The 21561-nt window shown below is 34.3% G+C and overlaps 2 protein-coding genes and 1 non-coding gene across 3 annotated transcripts; 1 reads left to right on the top strand and 2 right to left on the bottom strand.

The window, feature by feature from the left end:
- The first annotated feature begins 5768 nt into the window (after window positions 1–5768).
- On the top strand, window positions 5769–6233 carry LOC125587107 (uncharacterized protein At1g24000-like). Its single transcript, XM_048757253.1, has 2 exons — window positions 5769–5874; window positions 5965–6233. The coding sequence occupies exons 1-2, from the start codon at window positions 5769–5771 to the stop codon at window positions 6231–6233; spliced, it is 375 nt and encodes a 124-aa protein (XP_048613210.1).
- A 7284-nt stretch (window positions 6234–13517) lies between these two features.
- On the bottom strand, window positions 13518–15701 carry LOC125587805 (uncharacterized mitochondrial protein AtMg00810-like; the record flags this gene model as incomplete). The annotated part of the gene is made up of 1 exon (XM_048758999.1): window positions 13518–15701. A coding segment is annotated over one exon (996 nt), but the record flags the coding sequence as incomplete, so codon positions are not given.
- A 5753-nt stretch (window positions 15702–21454) lies between these two features.
- On the bottom strand, window positions 21455–21561 carry LOC125588011. The gene has a single exon (XR_007324407.1). It is a non-coding gene; the product is annotated as a small nucleolar RNA R71 (small nucleolar RNA).

Genomic DNA, 21561 nt, shown 5'->3' with positions numbered 1-21561 from the left:
GTAGTGAACTTATTGAAACTGAGTTATCTGAACTTTTGAAAACACTTAAAAGATTTAGAAAATCAATAGGTTACTCTCTTGATGACATCAAAGGAATATCACCGTCTTTGTGTATGCATATGATACATCTTGAGGATGAATCAATGACTTCTGTCGAACATCAAAGAAGGTTAAATCCTAACCTGAAGGATGTTGTAAAGAAAGAGATTCTTAAACTCTTAGATGCTGGTGTTATTTACCCTATTCCAGATTCTAAATGGGTATCTCCTGTGCATGTTGTGCCCAAGAAGGGTGGTATAACTGTAATTAAAAATGACAAGGATGAATTGATACCAACAAGAACAATCACTGGTCATAGAATGTGTATTGATTACCGAAAACTGAACTCTGCATCGAGAAAAGATCATTTTCCACTTCCATTTATTGATCAGATGCTTGAGAGATTTGCAAACCATCCATTCTATTGCTTTCTTGATGGATATTCAGGATTTATTAGATCCCCATACATCCCAATGATCAAGAGAAAACGTATTATATAAATGTTTTTGTTTCTATACTAATAAAAGTGACATTTTGAGGCTCTATAGAGCGTCCACATGAATCATTATTCGAAAAAAAGTCATGTGGCATCATTACTATTATTACCTTTTTACATTAAATTACATTATTACCATTTAAATATATAATATACAAAATATAAGTAAATATCGTTTTAAATATATAAATATATAATATACGAAATATAAGTAAATGTAAATTTGAATTTGTAAATATATAATATACCAAAAAATAATAATAAGTAAATACACAATTCAAAAAATAGAAATAGTACATTAAACATCTATCTTAAAATGTAAAAATTAAATATAAGTAAACATACATTTGCATACGTAAATCTATAATATATGAAAAAATAATAATAAGTAAGTACACAATTTAAAAAATGGAAATACTACATTAAAAAAAGTAATATACAATTTAAAAAATGTTACTACTACATTAAACAAAAAAAATGATCAAACAAATAATATGTAAATACACAGTTAAAAAAATGGAAATACTACATTAAACATATATCTTAAAATGTAAAAATTAAATATATGTAAATATAAATTTAAATATGAAAATATATAATATACGAAAAAATAATAATAAGTAAGTACACAATTAAAAAAATGGAAATACTACATTAAAAATAATATACAATTTAAAAATTTAAATATTACATTAGACAAAAAGAAGAAAAAAAAATATTATATAAATGTTTTTGTTTCCTGAACCATCTTTCATGATTCTTAGTGAAGTTTTTATATGAATGTTAAGATTTATACTATTTTCAAGAGTTAAGATTTATACATCTAATTTAATTTTATACTGCTTTGAGCCTGTGAGCCAAGATTCGCGAGATTATCTTGTAGACTACATTGCAGCAAGCACTCGGTCTAAAATCACTCATCTTCTCAGCGCAGTCAGTCTTGGGTATCAGAGATAGAAGAGTAGCACTACAAGAAAACACATGCTTAACGAGGAAAGTTAACGAGGAAAAACAATCCTCGTAAATTTACGTCGATTTTACGAGAAACTTACGTGGAAAAATAATGTCATCGTTATTTCCTCGTAAAGTAACGACAAAAGCGTTTCGTCGTAAAGTCGATGTAATTTGACGTGTCTTTTACGAGGAAATACTATTTCCTCATAAATACGACGTAAACTTCGCATGTTATTTACGAGGAAATAATTTACATGTATTTAGCGAGGAAATTTTGAATCCACCAACTTTGTAGGTGTTACACGTTTTTTTTTGCCACCTAATTAATTTTCGTCATAAATTTATAGGAAAATTACAACTACCAGATTCGAAATTTCCTATAAATATGGATGTTTGAACATCATTTTAAACACACCAACAACAAAAAACGTGAATGTATATGCATAGAGATGCTAACGGGAGAGTGACGAAAGAATACCTTGCGGGCCTGGAGACATTTATGCATCAAGCAGATTCAACACCGCTCGCCCAAGAAAGTGGTAAGATGTTATGTCCTTGTCCATTAGAATCGCCCAGTCTTGCTCTAACTCCCGTAACACGGTCGATGAGCACGGAAACGGGCCGATGCTTCACACTACGGGCCAAAAACCCCACGCCGGTGTCCGTTTGGAAATGGTAATTAAATATTTTATTAAATAATTTTTTAATATATATATTTTTATTCTAACTTTCTTTAATGTTGTTTAGGCCAAAGAGACGGGACATCTCCCGTCTCTTATGGAACTTTACGAGAGGACCCACAAGAACAAGGCGGGCGTATTTGTAGATGGCAAGTCCGAGCAAATCTACAACGACGTGGTTGCTCGGGTTGAAGACCGCCAGACCCAGCTGACCCAGCAGTCTACCGACGGATTACCCGTCACCTTATCCACACTTGAAGTGGATAAAATTTACGAGGAGGTAAATTTTCTAAAATTTTAATTTTTTATTATTCATTTAATTTAACTTTAAATTTTTACTAACAATATTTATTTTTTGTTTTTAAGGTTGTCCCTGTCAACGATGTTCCGAGAGCGACATCGTCTTATGGTCAGCGATGGGATGATGAAGTCACTGAGCTGCGTAACGAGTTGGCCGCGACAAAATCTCGTATGGGTGGAGTCGAGGGCTTCTTGGACGTTATAGCGGCCACAAATCCCGAATGGGAGTCCATGTTGAGGAACATGCGACAACAACATCCCATTCGAGGCGAGTCATCCGACACACATAACGAGGCGGATGTTGCGAGGAGGAGTGATGAATTCTACCAGGCGATGAACGACCCTTAGTTCTTTCTTTCCGGTTGTTGTATTATAAATTCAAAATTTATTTATATATAAAATATTTTCGTATTGATTTATTTTTATTTTAAATTATAATTTTATTAATAAATTAAATAATTTTAATTATTTTTTAATTATATTTTTAAATTCTGTAAAATAATAAAAACGAAGTAAATTCGTAGCTAATGTATGACCTATTTACGTGGAAACTTTATGAGAAAATGACGAGAAAAAATAAATGAGTATTTTACGAGAAAACATTTACGAGGAAATGATGAGGAAAGATAAACGAGTATTTTACGAGGAAATACTTTCGTGGTAGTTACGTGTATTTTGCGAGAAAACACTTTCGAGGTATTTATGTGTAGTTTACGAGAAACACGTTTCGAGGTATTTACGAGGAAATATAGCGACCTCCTTACGTGGAATATTTACGTTGTCTTTACGACGAAATGATGTACTTCGTCTTTACGACGAAATATTTTCCTCGCTAAGTTACGACGAATTGGCGAGGAAATATGTGTTACGACGTATGAGTAACGAGAAAACGTGTTTCCTTGCTAATTCGTCGTAAAGCATTTATTACGACGAACTCACGAGGAAAACTATCCTCGTTAAGCTTATGTTTTCTTGTAGTAGTGTAGCATTTATACTCTGAGGCAGAAGTACAAACAGAAAAAATGATTGCACAACAGTAATCAAGTCTTTGCCTACCACAGTCCACTCATAAATAGCATGCGTCTGAAAATACAATGTTTCAGTTTAATAATCACTTAATCTATATCTTGCGTCACCACCATATGTATATGATTATCTTCTCTTTTGAGATGCTATACAAAGCGTATATGTCCATAGATAAAGGGGTTTGTTCTTAGTGAAAATCAGACTCATCACTCAGAGTATACTAAGATCATACTCCTAAATTATAGTCAAAATCTGTTACAAAAAAAAAATTATAGTCAAAATAGAATTGGTATAAATTAATCTATCAATAATAGGAAACCAAAAGAATGCGAAAGAAATATCTTTTCATTGAATTATTTTTTATGAAATTGTTAAATTTATAAGGATTTATCCTTTTTATAATTAATTATGTGTTTTTCATATTAAAATTAACTTGACTTATTATTGGAGCCCTATACTAATAAAATTGACATTTTGAAGCTCCATACACCGTCCGCATCAATATAAGAAAACATTTTCCAAAAGAAACCATGTGATATTAAAAAATAAATAATAAATAAACATACAATATAAGTAGTAAGTAAATATATAATATCATATATTAAAATATTTTAATCATCTATCGTAATATTATCATTGGTATAAGAAAAACAAAACAAATAAATAATAACTAAATATAAACTATAAGAAAAAACAATTAATAAAAAATATACAATATAAGAAATAAAAATATTACATTAAAATAAATAATAAGTAAATATACAATAACATAAATAGAAATATTACATTAAAACATTTGTCTTAATATTATCATTTGATATAAGAAAAAAAAATATAAGTAAATAAGTAAATATATAATATAAGAAATATAAATATTACATTAAAAATTTATCTTAAAATTTCCATTTGATATAAAAACTAGAATAAGTAAATAAAAAATATAAGAAAAATAAGCAATAAATAAATATACAATATAAGAAATATAAATATTACATTAAATATGTGACGTAATATTAGAATTAGTAAATATATAATATAGAAAAAATAAAAAATAAATAAATATATGATATAAGAAATAGAAAAAAGTACATTAAGTATCTATCTGAAAAATGTATAATAATATAAATAATAAGTAAATATTACATTAAGAATCTATTAAATATTATCATTTGATATAAAAACAAGAAAATTAGAATAAATAAATATACAACATAAGAATATTTAGAAATGGAAATATGCAATATAAGAAATGGAAATGCTAAATTATACATCGTTCTGAGAAATGTATAGTAAATTAGAATCAATAAATATAAATAAGAAATGGAAATATACAATATAAGAAATGGAAACGCTTTAATTACACATCGATCTGAGAAATGTATAGTAAATTAAAATATTATTTAATATAAAAACAAGAAAATTAGAATCAATAAATATATAATATAATAAACAATAAATAATAAGTAAATATACAATATAAAAATATAAATATTATATTAAGCATCTAGCGTAATATTAGAATAAACAAAAATACAATATAGAAAAATATATAATAAAAAGATATATAATATAAGAAATATAAAAAAATATTAACTATTTGTCTGAAAATGTTAAATAAAATAAATAATAAGTAAATATTGCATTAAAATATATTGTAATATTACCATTTGATATAAAACAATAAAATTGGAATAAATAATTATACAATATAAGAATAGTTAAATAATTAATTTGGAAATCAATATAATCCCGCGCGAGGGCGGATTAATCCCTAGTATTTTGTTGATTTTCTTATTTTCTTATCTGTGGTCAATCAAGGACTATGCAGCTGAACTTTCGATGTGATCTAGATCGGTAATGTGAGGAGTGGGAGAGAAATCGCCGGCCAACCGTTGTGAACAGTGACAGTGACGGTGACCAACACGTGCACCTCTCTTCAGGAGCACGTGACTCTGTCTTTTAGTGTGTTTTTTTCTTGTGAACGCTGTCGAGCCATGACTTCTATAGAAACACGTGTTTTCTGATTAAAGGGCGCCAGACTATTCCAACGGGAACCACCGCTCACTTCACAGACGCCGGGCAGTCTTACATCTTCAGAGCAGTTGGTTCCACGGTTGAGACAAGTAACCATCAGACATGAGAGAAGTAGAAAAACGTTAACTGATGCAAATTTCATCTCTATATATAAACATCATCATCAAAAGCAGGAGTATAATATTAATATCACTTCATAGAAATATAATCGTAAAAGATAACAAAACAAAAAAAATAGAATGGCGCTACATGGAGATTCTTCCGGCGAGTTTGACACCAAGTCTCCGGCGGACAAGTTATTTACATCTTTCACCGACGACATAAACAACACTTTTGACATCATATGTAAATCATTTTTAACTCTTTCACGTTTCATTCTTATTTATTGATCTTCTTCACCAAAACCCTTAATTATTTGATGTTCTTTCACCTTAGCGAATGAGAAAATCACTGAGTATGTGGGGTGGGAGAAAAGAACAGTGACGCTGAGTATGAGTGGAAATCTTGTCTCGGATAGCTACAAGAAGTTCAAAGCAACCATCACGGTAACTCCCAAGGCATACGAGGCCGATGGTAGCCGCGTGTTGTGGACCGTCGAGTTCGAGAAGATCCGCCATGACGTCGAAGATCCAGTGTGGATCATCGACAGTCTTATCAATTACTTAAAGGAGATTGATGGAGTCTTAATATATAGTCTTTTCTAAATGAACTGGAACCTACTACGTTCGCCATATTGGGGTGTATGAACTACGTTTGAAGATTTGTAATCCTTCATAATGAACAAATGATTTGGGAATCAAAGACCGCATCCTTTGCTATCTTCTCTTGGTCTTAGTCTCTTATAGTTTCCATTTTCCATCTCCGTCGGACTAAAATCTGAATTAGAACTAATCCTCAATATGAAACGGCCGGTTCAAGTACCTGGTAAACGTTGTATATATCTGAACCGAATTCAAGGAACCCAAACTGAATCTGAACTGAACTTTAAGGTTATACTAGAATTCGAAAACGTGGATTATGTTTCTTACTATTGTTTATTTACAAAATCAACAAAACAAATTTAATGTGTTGTATTAATTTATTTGATAAAATGTTTAGTTAGCTAGAGTTATTTTTCTTCTTTTTCGAATATTTCATTGTTATGTTTCCTTTGTTTTGAATTTTGTTTGCTTTTTTTTATCCATAACAACAATTTTATATAGTCAATATAAATTATTGTGTTATTTTATTTAATATTTGATGTCATATATTATGTAATATTAATAATTTATATTGTTCAACATTAATTAGAATTAATATATGATAATATTTGATAAGTGATATATGATATTATTTGAATTGATTAAAAATAATTCAATGATATTATTTCAATATCTATACTATATGATAAGTAAGACTATTTAGATTTCTCACTTAGGCTAATCTGGTTTGTATGTGATTTTATTGATATATGATCATATTTGGACTCTCAACGTTATAAAATTCTTTACAAAATATGCATAAAAAGTAAGTTGATCATTTACTGTTGATACAATTTTTTTTAGTGGTTTGTAGCCGAGATTAACGTAGAAGACTAATATATAGTGTATCGTTAACCGGTTTGCATGATAACCGCTTATATAGGGATCGATAAGTAATAAAATTGGATAGGCATTGGTTTCTATAAAAATTAATAAAGGTGGCTTGCACTTGATGATCAAAGATAGTTAACACGATAATTTACATCATTATTTATGTGTGAATTAATATTGATTAGTATTGGTTATAAGAATAGACTAGATCTTGAACCGCACGAGTGTTATTTTTAATTTTATATGTATATATAATTATCTTAGATCATTAGTGGTATACATTTTTAATTTTAATCATATATTTAAATGTTTATATAACTATTTCAAAATAATAATTTATAGTTTACATATTGTAAATAATCAACTGTTTAAAACCATCACATGTATATGTTGCTTTTTATGATATATTTATCTTATTGTATTTACGTTTAGTTATTGAACAAACTAAAATATGCATGGAAATATTTTTTTGAAAACTATTTTGTATTTAATTTATGTTACTTTTTTAACCGTCATTTAAAATTGGATTTAATTTTAGTAATATTTTTACGTTTATTCATTTTACATAATATATTATTGTATATACTAAAATCTAAGATATGTTAATTTTTATACATGTATTGTAGTCTGTCATCATATTATATCTTTAGCATAAATGTTTTATATTTTTGAAAATAAAATTTATAAATCTATCAATTTAATTTAATTTTATCATATGTAGTTCAATATAATAATTTTATTTTAACATGATTGATTATGATTATAAAATAGATACAAGTATATAAATTTTATAAACAATAACTGCATATATATTAATGCATAATAATATTTCATTGCTAATTACGAAATTAGTGAAAATATTTGAATAAACGTTTTGAAAATTAATATATTGTTAAAAAATTTAGATCAACATAATAATTTTCTTTTAATATGATTGATTGTGATTATATAATTGATAAATGAGTATATTAATGTATAGTAATATTTCAAAGCTAATCACAAAATTAGTGAAAATATTTACATTTATTTTTTTTAAACTAAAATATTTTTAAAAAGATTTTTTCAAAACTTTTAATATATATATATATATATTAAATGAAAAGATATCAAAATATATTATGATTTAAGTATTTCAAAGATTCTATATATTATTAGTCTTATTAAAATATATTTATTAAAAACATTTAAGGGTGGTCCAACTTAAAAATCACACATGAAATGAGGTTGTGACTTCTATATAATTTAAGGGTGGTCCAACTTAAGAATACTAGATTTTTATCCGCGCTAAAGCGCGGGATAATTTTTTGGTAAACTTTTTATATAATCGCATTTTTTCTTCATTTAAAATAGGTTTGGACAAAAAATCTGTAACCCAAAGTCCAACCAAACTCAAACAAAAAAAAAGTGATCAGTACCCAATCTGAAATATAAGAAATACATCAAATATCCGAACCCGGAGTATTATTAGCCGAACCCGAATGGAAAACCCGAAAAACCAAAAAAAAAATCCAAAAAACCGACCAAAATTCTAAATCAGTTGCAAGTATAAATATATGAAACATAAATATGTACTTCACATATTCAATTCTATATTTATTTTGAAATTATATATAAAAATAAGTATTTAAATCTTCAATGAGTACCTTAAATATCCAATCCTATTTCTTATGTTTTGCTTTTCAGTTTTTGGATTTAACTTCGGATATATTTGAACCCATATAACCTAAATCGGAACAATATATTGTTACTTTATGGATTTTAGATGTGATACAATTTAGAAGTAAAACCTATGTGTTATATCCGAACTTGTTCTCTACTTACAAATTTAACAGAATGAGACCTAAGATGTGAAATAAATTAGAATCAAATTCCAAAAACCCAATCCGTATCACAACGGGTACCTGAACACTCAAGCATAACTTTAAGTATGTTTTATGTTTTGTTCAATTAATTTTATATTTGATAAATATTTTATACGTGTTGGAATAACACGTTTTTATACGTGTTGGAATAACACGTAAAACTATACTCATAAAAATATCAACGATAACATGTTCCAACATATCATTAAATGTTAACGACTATTACTATATATATATATATATATATATATATATATCTAATTTTAATACTTTATGTAGGAAAATTATATTATTATGTATTTGGTGAGGGTTATGCTAAAATAGTGACTTTTATTTTAATAGAATATAGATAATGTATTGGAGGGTGGTCCAACTTAAAAATAAGTAGTTCAAAGATTCTATATATTATTAGTATTATTAAAAAATTTAAGGGTGGTCCAACTTAAAAATCACACATGAAATGAGGTTGTGACTTCTACTTTAATAGAATATAGATAATGTATTGGAGGGAAGTGGTTATGCTAAAATCGGGAATCTATACGATATATATATCAACAATTTCAACTTTTGTAATGGTATTTATATGTATCATTAATGAAACTAGGTAAACACCCGCGCTACGCTGCGGAAATTGTTTCCGTATGTTTTATAAAAATATTTTCAATTTGATAATCGTTATTTGTTATTTGTTATTTGTTTAAATTTATTAACATTTGAAGATCGTTTTTTTTGTAAGTGTCCAAGATCCAATAAAAATATATATATATGATAAAAAGTTCATAGCTATGTATCATGTCTCTTTGAAAATCAACAACTTTAAAAAAAAAAATGACATGGATGTGGGTTTTAATCTTAAAGAGATCACTGAGATTAGATCATTGATTGTCGAGTTGCTCCTCCTACAGACACCCTTTCCATCAAAGTTGTTGTGGAATTTTTTTAACAATTAGAAACTTCTATAAACTAAAAGCTTATGATACACTTGAGTCACTTAGTTTTAGGTTCATGCCTGACAAAAAAAAGAATTATGAAGTAGGCTTCTTGGGTTTGTTAGGGTCAACGTTTTTGTTCCTCTTATTCTTGGTCTCTTCGTCTTCTCCAAAAGACATGATTATGATCTTGATGCATTTTAGTGATCAGTTAAAAGGGGAAAGTGTGAGTCAATGAGTGACCTTGGTCAGATTGTCCGTTTCTCCTTCTTAAGCAATTGGAGAGCTTCTTGTTTATGGAGTTTCATGGCTCCTCTTCTTCTTCTTTTTTTTCTTTTTTTTTTTTGATTCATGCCCCCTTCGTTCTTTTGTATTCCTCCATTGCTTCCATGTATGTCTTCTTGTTCTTCTTTGCTACCTGTTAAAATACCCCAGTTCATTCACTCTGAAGTTTTTAAATAGCTGTCGATGCAAGCATATATACAAATAAATAAATAAACCTCTTCATATGGTGTTTTTTGTTCATCTGGCAACTTCTTCCAGTTCTCCCGTCATCTTTGTGACCTATTAACAAATCTTTTTTTATGCTCAGAGTGAATTAAAATACTTAAATTTACCTCCACTACATTTTTATTCTCTTCACGGAAAGCAGCTCTCCTCTCGTTAGTATAAACCAGGAAGGGAGATATTGGATGCTTTGACTTCAGAGGATCCTTATGCTTCCTGTAAACCAACAATAGCTCTAGTAAGTTTAACCATTAATAATCTCTTGATTTTGTCAACTGAAGGTAATCTGTAGTTTTATTTGTTCTTCTTCTTATTGTCTTGTTTAGCTTCATGCACAAGCTGGAGATACTAATCAAGTAAACCTATTGCAATTTTCAGCTTATCCTCATAGTCCAGAAGCTTCATGGCCTCTCTCTCTCTCTCTCTCATGTTTTTCCATAGCAATGCTGGTAAGAAGTATTAGGGTCGGTGATTCGCAAATTCAAATGTTTGTGTCCGATCAGAAAACAAACAAAAGATGAGGGACCATCATGCAATAAACATAATCAGATATTTGATAGAAAATATTACACCCAAATGCAGTTTTAAGTTATTTATAACACAATAAGGCATTTTATGCTACATACACATTTTTTTTCTAGCTTCACTTATCGTTCAGTTTTTCAAGTTAAAACTAAACTGTATTGTAATTAGTAGTACCCATTTTCATCTCTCTCTCTCATCTTCTTGACCCACTTTCATCTCTTTTTTATCTTTATTTCTCTGAAACTTTTGCATCTTCTTTATTTTAAAATTTTTGATTTCCAATCTTTTTTTTCAAAAGATTATCTTTACAAACTCTAGACCGAGACACAAATTGATCTAAGTTGACAAGTTTTCCACCGCAATTCACAGATACGACGAGCTCCACTACCATCTCCTTTCTTCTACAAAGATCTTATCTTATGCAGTATCTCAAGTTCCATGGGAAACCTTAACGCGGTGCCCTCAGCCTCTCTTCCATGGTGTCCCAAGATGTCTTTGTGGTGATTTCAGCCTCTCTTCGTGCCTCCGGTGGACCGTAAAGGGAAGCTGCCGCCGCATCCGAGATTAGATCGCCATTGTTGAACCTTGAAATTAAGTTTCCTTAATTTTCATATGTGGTCCTTGTAATTTTAAATAATTTTACTATTGTCTTAAAAATTTCATATTTGCAAATAAGTCCTCTTCAGTTTACCTATAACTTCTAAATTGTCATTTTAGACCCTATTGAATGAAATGAAGAAATAAATTAACCGAAAACCTCTATATACTTCTTTTTAGCAACTATACTCAAAATCATTAAAAGTATTAAAATATCATAATTTGATAAATTTACAAATGAATCCGTGCACATGTATCATTTCGTATAATATTGTACACATGGACAGTAAAATATATGTGTACATGTTGACGATATTTGACATACCGAGTACCTTTCAATTATCATTCAAAATGTGATTTTGGGGTTTTAACTAGACAATGTGATTTGCAGTTTTAGTGGAAAAACATGATATTTGATTGTGATCTAACCAGACAATTTTGTTTTAATTGTGATCTTGTATGCAATTGTGGTGCAGTTTGTTTATATTTAAAGAACATATGTAGTGTACACATGTACACTTTGAAGTTTATGTACATTTGTACACTATGAAATAGATGTACGTATACAATACGAGCACTTAGATATTACTATTGCATTTTAATTCGTTAATTTAGATTATTTAAGTAGCATTTAATTGTTAATATTATATTTACATACATAATTGTATAACGAGGTCTGGAATGCATATATGTGTACATGTGTACATTTGTATACATGTTTATATGTGTTTATGTGCACATCTCCACTTGTGTACATTGTGTATCATTAAAGCAATGTACTGTACAATCATGTTTTCCACTAAAATCGCAAATCACATTGTCTGGTTAAAAAACCCAAAACTCGAAATCACATTTTGAATGATACTTGAAAGCTACTCAGTGATTCAAATATCATCAATGTGTACACATATATTCTATTGTCTACGTGTACAATATTATACCCAAAAATACATGTACACCGATTCATTTGTACATTTCTCAAATTATGATATTTAATAATTTTAGGTACATAAATGTTATATTACATTTTAAATTTATATTTACATATTATAGTAATTGGATTGAACAATTAAAAGTTTTTGGACAACTAAAATGGATGTATATGAAAATTTGATAGTTTGGGCCAAATTGATAATAACCTAACAAATAAATGACCAAATGTGAAAATGTGAGAAAAACTCCATTGTTGCCCGAGCTTCACCGTGCCCGACCATCACACCCACCATGACATACTGTCACAGCGCGAGGCGGATGAGTTGTGGAGTACGACGTGGAGAAGGAAGCTTGGTCGTGTTGATTTATGGCGAAGGAGAAGACGAACCGCAATCGAACTGAGGTTCATCAGAGTCACATATGAGGACTAGGAAGCACGGTGAAGAGGAGCTGTAAAAGAAAAGAAAATGAGATTGTATTTTTGTTTATGAACTGAAAATAAATAAAATCTGAAAAAGAAAAGAAGAGAAAGAAGATGAGAAATTAGTGGGTCTTACATATTATATTCTAGTTATACTTTAGTTAGTAATGAATGTAATATGTTAGGAAAAGTTAAGAGAAAATGTCTTAAGAGCAGAAACTGTCTTATTGTGATATAAAAAACGTAAAACTGTCTTTTAGTGTTAATAACTCTATTTGATATGACTGTGCATGCGCAGAAGTTACTTTTTATTTTCTTGATCAAAATTTTATGATAATGTATAGTGAATTTGTTTTATATATTATTAAAAATCTGGTGCTATATAGTTTTAGACTTTTCAACAATTATCATATTGACACTACAAAAAATGATCTTTCTTAGCGTAAGGAAAGAACTATTATATGTTATTGTTAGTGTTACTGAAACCGCTATGTTTGCCCCGGCTATAATAAGTCTTCCTTCTGTTATATCAGTTTTATAAATGCTATAGTTTATGAATCATATAATAGCATTTATTGCATTTTGCTATTATAAAATGCACATTATAATTAAAAGTAAAAAAATTATAACGAGAATTAATTTATAATTAAAATGAAATAAATTTTATTGATAAATTAAAATCGGTTTACAGAATTTCTGGTTTACAAAACTAAACCAAAATTTAAAAATAAAGTAAACCAAATAAACCTCAACTAAACCAGAGAAACCTAAACCTAATCCTCTTTGCCGTCAATGATTTATCTCCGCCGTCAATCTCAGCAAGCGTCCTCCTCCTTCAATCTCAGCCTGCCTTTACCGCTGTCAATCTTGCCACACCGGAGCTTCTTCTTAGGCGGTTGGCCACCACTGCACCACCGCCAATGTAACTGCTACTCGCCTTGAACACCAATCTTCTCAGCCGTAACACCAACAAACACCATCTTCTTCTGCCTCATCAACTTCTGTGTCAGAATCAAAACACAAAGAGAGAGAGAGAGAGAGAGAGGTGATGACAGAGAGAAGTTGGAGACAAGGTGGATACAGGTGATGAATGAGACCACCTTTACGCTCCGTGAATCACCACCACGAGCACCACTGCGTTTGGTTTGTTGTTGCTGCGTCTCAGAGCACTAAAGGAAAGTGAAGAAGATAAAGTTTTGTTTTGATAAACTTTTATTTCCTTGATTTGTTCTCATACAAAGTTGGTCTTTTTATACAGGAAAATGCAAAACCTTAGAGCACGCACAGGTGTCATCATCAGGTGTCTATGAGATCATCTAAGGCTGAGAATGGATTCGACAGCTCGATCATATGCGCTCGTTCAGTCGTACGAGTAGCAGCTGGCTTGTGTACGCTGCTTTTAGCAATCTTCGACCGTTGGGATCCTTGTTGACTGGATGATGACAAAACCTTGGCGAGTTGGTTGATGGGCTTTTGCGGAACTTGGGCTTTACCATCTGATTGGATCAGAATGGCCTTGCCCTTCTGCTATGCAGTGAAGCGCAGTGGCAAAACAGTGCCGTTTTGCTCACTTGACTGTTGCGTTCCTATAGCCCCTCTCAAACTTTGCGACGGAGGTTCGACGACGCCAAGTTTGTATCGGAGACTTTGAAACGCCGCTGCTGGGAGAGACTTGGTGAAGATATCGGCGAGCTGGAGGCGAGCCGGAATGTGGCGAACGACGAGAGCTTTGAGAGCCACACGCTCTCTGACATAGTGATAGTCAATCTCAAAGTGCTTCGATCGCTTGTGGAACGCCGGGTTAGCGGTGAGATGCACAGATGAGAGATTATCACCATACAAGTTCCGGAGTAGTCTTCATAGGAATCCCAAGTTCACGCATGACAGAACCAATCCAATGGAGTTCTGTTGCGGTTTCAGACAATGATCTGTATTCAGCTTCAGTCGAGCTGCGGGAGACTGAATTTTGTTTCAGAGACGACCACGAGATGAGATTCGGGCCAAGGAAGGTGCAAATGCCTCCTGTGGAGTGACGAGTGGAGGAGCAACCGCCCCAATCACTATCACTGTAAGCCTTCACCGCAAAATCTGTTTCACTTGTGAAGTTAATTCCCAGTTTTGTCGTTCCCCTAATGATTTTGAGGATTCGATTGAGTAGATAGAAATCCGAGATAGATGGAGAGTGCATTTTCTGACATATGTAGTTGACAGAGTATTGAATGTCAGGTCTTGTTAATGTCAGGTACTGGAGCTTCCCTGTGAGACTCCGAAAGTAGGTTGGATCCGAGAACAGCTCCATATGTTGCGGAATCTGATTGAGCTGAGTGGGTAGTGGTGTGGCCACAGGGTTGCAATCTGACATTGCTGCTACAGCGAGTATATCTTTAGCATACTGCTGCTGATTGAGAAAAAGGCCTTTAGCGTGGAAGGTAGCTTGGATACCAAGGAAGTAGTGCATTTGCCCCAAGTCCTTCATCTTCAATTGTTTGCTGAGTTCATCTAGGAATGTCTCCATAACTGATGAGTTGTTTCTGGTGATAAGCATATCGTCAACATAGAGAAGGAGCATGATGACATTCTTTCCATGAGAGTAGATGAAGAGAGAGGGATCTTTGTAGCTACAAACGAACCCAAATTCGATGATATAGTTACTGAACTTATCGAACCAGGTGCGGGGTGACTGCTTTAAGCCGTACAGGGCCTTGTGAAGAAGGCACACATGATTTGGGTTAGCCTTGTCCATGAAACCGGCTGGTTTCTTCCTGTAGACTATTTCATTCAAGTCGCCATGAAGAAAGGCGTTTTTGGCATCAATTTGTCGTATTTGTCATTTCATGACCGTAGCTGTATGCAAGATCATACGAACCGTGGCAGATCACACAATAGGACTGTATGTCTCGAGGTAATCAACTCCTTCTGATTGATTATATCCTTTAGCTACTAATCTTGAGCATAATGACTTAACTGTGCCGTCAGCGTTGAGTTTGACACGATGAACCCAACGATTGCCTAACACATTTGTTCCTTCTTTGTAGGGAACCAAAGACCATGTCTTTGTTTCTTTGCAGTTGCCAATTTCCTCATGCATGGAGTTGTTCCATCCAGGATGATTTAGTGCTTCAGACAGCGTTTTAGGTTCTGAATAAGACGTCTTCTGTGTAAGTAACGCGTAACGTGGATTTGGTTTAACAATTCCATCCATTGCTCTTGTAATCATAGGGTGAGAGACTGGTGGTGTAGTAACCACAACTGGTGCTGTCCTGCCTTGTGTAGGAACATAGATGTTGCCTATAGAAGCAGGGTGAAAGCCTGACGTACACTCAGAACTTTGCCCTACACAAGGAGTAGAACCAGAGGAGGAAGCTACAGACAATGGGGAGATGGGAGTAGCGGTTTTTGAAGACAAAGATGGAAAGTCTGAAGCTGTGAAGGTAGGCACTTGCGTAAACTCTTGCTGAGGAGCAGAGGAGAAAGTCGCACTGGCTAGCATTGGAGCAGGAGATGGCACAAGCAAAACACTCTTCTGCCAAGCCGTTGATAGAGGGGTCTTGGGAGAAGGATGCAGGCCTGAGTATTCTGTACTGAAGGGGAAGTGTTTCTCGTCGAAGATCACATGGCGGGAGATATAAACTCTTCCAGTTGTGGGAAGTAAGCATCTATACCCTTTGTACTTTTCATTATAGCCAAGGAAAATACATCTGAGAGACCTTGGATCAAACTTATGATGAGCATAGTCTCGTAGCATTGGATACCAAGCACATCCAAAAACTCTAAGTGATCTGTAATCTGGTTTTCTCTGATGCATGAGCTCAGAGGGAATGGGGGGGACTTTCAAGAGCCGTGTGAGGTAGAAGGTTGCTTAGAAAATTGGCGGTGAAGAAAGCTTCGACCCAGTACTTCTGAGGTAATTTGATGTGAAACATCAGAGAGAGACCAAGTTCGGTTATTTGTCTGTGTTTACGCTCAACTAAGCCGTTCTGTTGTGGCATGCTGTTGGATTCCACAGTTCTGAAGAAGAGTGAGGAAGGGGTTACTGATGAATTCACCTCCACCATCGCATTGAAATGTTCCAATAGTGGTTTTGAACCAGGGTTTGGAACTTGACAAAGGTATGATAAAAATCTGATTTATTCTTCAGAGGGAAAAACCAACAGAATCTTGTGAAATGATCTACAAAGATGACATAATATCTAAATCCTTGTACAAACAACACCGGTGATGGACCCCAGAGGTCACTATGGATACGCTCTAGCGGTCTTGTTGCTACAAAGGACGATGCTTCAAAAGGTAAACGAGAACTCTTCCCAAGTTGACATGCCTCACAGAGACCCTTGGTGCTTTTATTGATAAAGATAGACTTGTTTGCAGATAGTTGCTGAAGAACGTGAGGGTTGGGGTGTCCTAACCGCTGGTGCCAGATCTCATCTGAAGCAGAGACTTGTCGCGAGGAGAAGAACACTTGCTTAGGAGATTCTGGCAGCTTATAGAGACCCTTATTACGGCTTCCTCGAAGAAGAAGCTGTTTGGTTCCCTTGTCAAACACAGGGACATCATCACAATCAAAGACAAATGCACAAAGATAATCCACAGTAGCCTTTGAGACTAACATAAATGATTTCGCAATATCAGGGAACCCTAGAACATCAGTGAAAGGAAGAGTACCTGACGTGGTAGCAATGGATGCAGAGCCAGTGTGAGTGATAGGCAAGAACTCTCCGTTTCCAACCATTACAGAGTCAGAACCTGTGTAGGCCTGAGAGTACTGCAGGTTGTGAGGAGAATTCGTGACATGAGAGGTAGCACTGGAGTCTGGGAACCACTCGTGACCAGGAGAGTTTGTAACATCTGTGATTCGAAGAGCAGCCAGCGCGTTGTGGACGTCCTCCGTCTGATAGCTATTATCAAAACGGTGCCAGCATTTTAAAGCATGATGTCCAACGCGACCACAGATCTGACAGACAGGTCTGCCCTCAGATTCAGAGGAGACAGAGGAGTTGGAGGAGGGAGACAAATGTTGATGAAAGCCTCATCCTCTTGTGGAGTAGTTTCCTCTGCCTTGACCTCTTCCACGGTGAGAGTTTCCTCGTCCTCTCTTAGAATAGAACACCATATGAGGGCTAACAGAGCTCTGACTTGTGTAGCTCTGAAGGCGGTCATCATAGCTGGTGAGACGTGGAACAACTTCTTCATAGTTTGGGGTTGGGAAAGAATCCTTAGAGCTCTCAATGGTGGTTTTGATAGGCTCATAGTCTTTGTTTAACCCATGAAGTGCAGCAAACACTTTCATGTGTTCTGGAACGGGGCTACCAATGGAGGAGAGCTGAGAGCAGATGTTCTTGATTTCCTTCAGGTACTCATCCATTGGCTTCTCTGCCTTCGACATGGTTTGGAATTTACATTTTGTGGGTTTTAAAAACAATGTGAATCTCGAAATGTTAAAACGGCATACTGATAATTAGACGAGAACAACCGACGCGGCAACTCTAACGTAATGTATCTTTGGACATTGAAGAGTCACAGACACACGGTGGATGAGTTGGCGAAACATATGCAAATATGGGTTGCACTTGCATGCCTTTTTCTGATGTTTTTTTCCTTTTTGAAAATTATTTTCGATGATACTTATGACTTTTTTTGTTGACTATGGATTCAATCAAAGATTCAAGGAGTAATACAAGATCCCCAAAAGCAACACACACCTCCAAAAGGAGGATTGGGGAGTAAAAAAAGAGGAATAAAGGCATAAAGATAAAACACTAGTAGGTGCTGTAAATAACTTCAGAAGATTCGATTGGGTAAATCAGCAAAGGTCCTCCTCAGCTAACTCTCCGCGATTCTACGAGCGAACCAACGAGCTCAGCTCCTCCTTTCGCAGCAGGGAACTCAGCCAAGTATGACCAACTGTAGCCACGTAAGATTGGTAGCGATGATCGCTAGTCACACTCTGCGCAATGGAACTGGCGATCTTGTTTCTGCCAGCAACTACATGTTCCAAAATCACACCATCAAATTCATTCAATAAACCAGTAATGGTATCAATCAGATGTCACCATTCCAGGTGTTCATGAGGTTTAAGAAGCGCCTCTCTAACTTGAATGAGTGAGGACTCAATGACCACAGACTTGATTCTTAAGTCAATAAGTGCTCGGATACTCCACAGAAGAGACTGAAGTTCTGCTTCTATAATCGAAGTATGACCAAAGAACGCTCTTCTACTATGAAAAAGAGGAATACCACAATGGTCTTGAACGATCCATGCTGCACCTCCTTTACGATTATGAGACCCACAAGAAGCACTTACATTGCATTTCAACCAGTTCCTCGGTGGTCTACACCAACGCACATGAGGCACCATAGGAGGTTCAGCTGGGTGACTCGGTAGAGCTTGTGTCGAGTTCAAGCCTTGATATCTTGCATATTTCCATTGTTTTATCCATTCACCCATGTGCATTTTGATCATATAGACTAGGATTTAGACATATTTAGGTTTCATTTTGCATACATGAGTCTTTTTCAGGTATTGGAGTACCACGTGGAGTTCTTGGAGACAATTGGGTGCATTTGGAGCTAAAAAGAGGTGATAAAAATGATCATTGGACGAGCAATGCATGGGAGCGACCGCACCGGAGCGACACCGTGAAGTCACTGTGACACCCCTTCAGAGCGACTTGACCAGAGAAACACCCCGATGTCGCTCGCATAGAAACAACGAAAACGCGCCCGGAGCGACCAGTCGCAGTGACCCCTCCGGGTCGCTCCCGAAACCTGGAGCGACCTTACCACAGCGATGTGGAGAAGTCACTCGCGTCTTCATCCCCCGGAGCGACCAGTCGCAGCGACCTCTCCAGGTCGCTCCCGAAGAAACGACCCGGGAGCAACTTCTCCCAGCGACTACTGGAGGTCGCTCCCGACCTATTGTTTACCCGAATTCATTTCTACTCAAGGGCCTTTTGGTCATTTCATTATGCACATTTTACACTTTCTAAACTATGTTTAAGAATCCTTTGTAAGCCATTTGGAGGCAGATTGATCTGGATCTTAAGAAATACAACCAAAAAAACCTCTTGAAAAGTTCATCTCTTTGGATTCAATCGATTTTCTGTTATTGCAATCTTGTTGTTTTCATATCGATTCTCTGTATTCCTCTACATGATTAATCTGAAATCCAATATGGGTTTAAGAGGAATCATGGAGATTAGTGAGTAATCACCTTTTGAATTCATGGGTTAGGGAGATTAAGGGTGATTAGGTTAGAACTAAGATGTTTTAGTGTAGGTCATTCTTAATCATTGCTAGTAGAGTATTCATAATGATTCTTCTGAGTTAGCTACTCAAAAGTTGACATTTAGGCATTTCCCACCCAAAAGGTGTTTGATGAAATGCCTGAGACAACTCTTCTAAGCTTTTAGCATATTTTACCGAAGACATTTGTTGTTAGAAGTGCTAAGATAGCCTTTAGACTTGCTAGTAATGATTGCTTTCATATTATTCAACCAAAGACATTTGTTGTTTGAAATGTGTTAGTAAATGAACATTCATCTAGACATAGAGTCTGTTTAGAATTGTGTCTAAGCTTAAGGTTGATAGTTTGATTGTTCGTTTTGCCATCCTTAGTTCGAAACTTGATCACCCGATGTCTAATACCTATGCCCATGAGTTCTCTTTTCCCTCCTTAGTTAAGAAAGTCGTTTCATTTATCGTTTTTATTATTCTGCAACTGCATTAGCATTACTCGTTAGTTTAGAAAACCTTTTTAATCATCGGTTGCACTTAGATTAAACAAGTACTTGCACTCTCAGTGCTTGAAATCCCTTAGAATTGGTTCGACAATCTTTTATACTACATCATTTGTTTTAGGAGCCTTGAAAACTCCTAACATCAAATTGGCGCCGTTGCCAAATTCTGAGTAGATTTGAACATTAAGATTTAGCCAGTTGCTTGAGACTAAGTCATTTTTATTTTCTTTTGTTACTGATTCTCCTTTTTCACCTCCCTTTAATATACAGGTGTATGAACTTGAGGAGCAGGGGTCCATCAAACCTAGTTCCAAGAGTTGCAGACATCAGAGCTTTAGAGAGAGAGTGTGCTAGAAAGAGAAGAGAAGAAGACCAGCATGCTCACTTGCAGAGACTGGATACTGATATGGGAGACATACCTCAAAATGATGCGGACGTTAATGGAGCTAACAACATTCCACAAAACCAACAGCGAGCAGCTCGACCCATTGGCACTTATGACCGCCCAAACATTCATGGTCACAGATTGGGAATCCAAGCACCAGCTGTAGCAGCCAACAACTTTGAGATCAAATCAGGACTCCTCAACGTGATCGAGAACAACAAGTATCATGGCTTGGCTCTAGAGGACCCATTTGATCACTTGGACAGGTTCGACAGCTACTGTGGGTTGTCAAAGACCAATGGTGTGTCCGAAGATGCCTTAAAGCTCAAGCTATTCTCTTTCTCTTTGGGGGATAAGGCACATCAGTGGGAGAAGTCTCTACCAAGCGACTCTATAACCACATGGGATGACTGCAAGAAAGCATTTTTGGAGAAATTCTTCTCTACTTCAAGAACTGCTAAGCTGAGAAATGAGATTTCCAGCTTTCAACAGAAGAACTTGAAAGGATTCAGTGAAGCCTGGGAGAGATTCAAGGGCTACCAAGCACAATGCCCACACCATGGCTT

This window comes from Brassica napus, chromosome C5, assembly GCF_020379485.1.
Source record: "Brassica napus cultivar Da-Ae chromosome C5, Da-Ae, whole genome shotgun sequence".
In the NCBI taxonomy this organism is placed as follows: domain Eukaryota; kingdom Viridiplantae; phylum Streptophyta; class Magnoliopsida; order Brassicales; family Brassicaceae; genus Brassica; species Brassica napus.
This window is presented reverse-complemented; position numbering and strand designations above follow the sequence as displayed.

Coding starts and splice junctions, on each gene's coding strand:
- LOC125587107 (XM_048757253.1), top strand. CDS start 5,769: ATGGCGCTACATGGAGATTCTTCCGGCGAGTTTGACACCAAGTCTCCG. Junction 5,875..5,964: donor CAACACTTTTGACATCATAT/GTAAATCATTTT, acceptor CTTTCACCTTAG/CGAATGAGAAAATCACTGAG.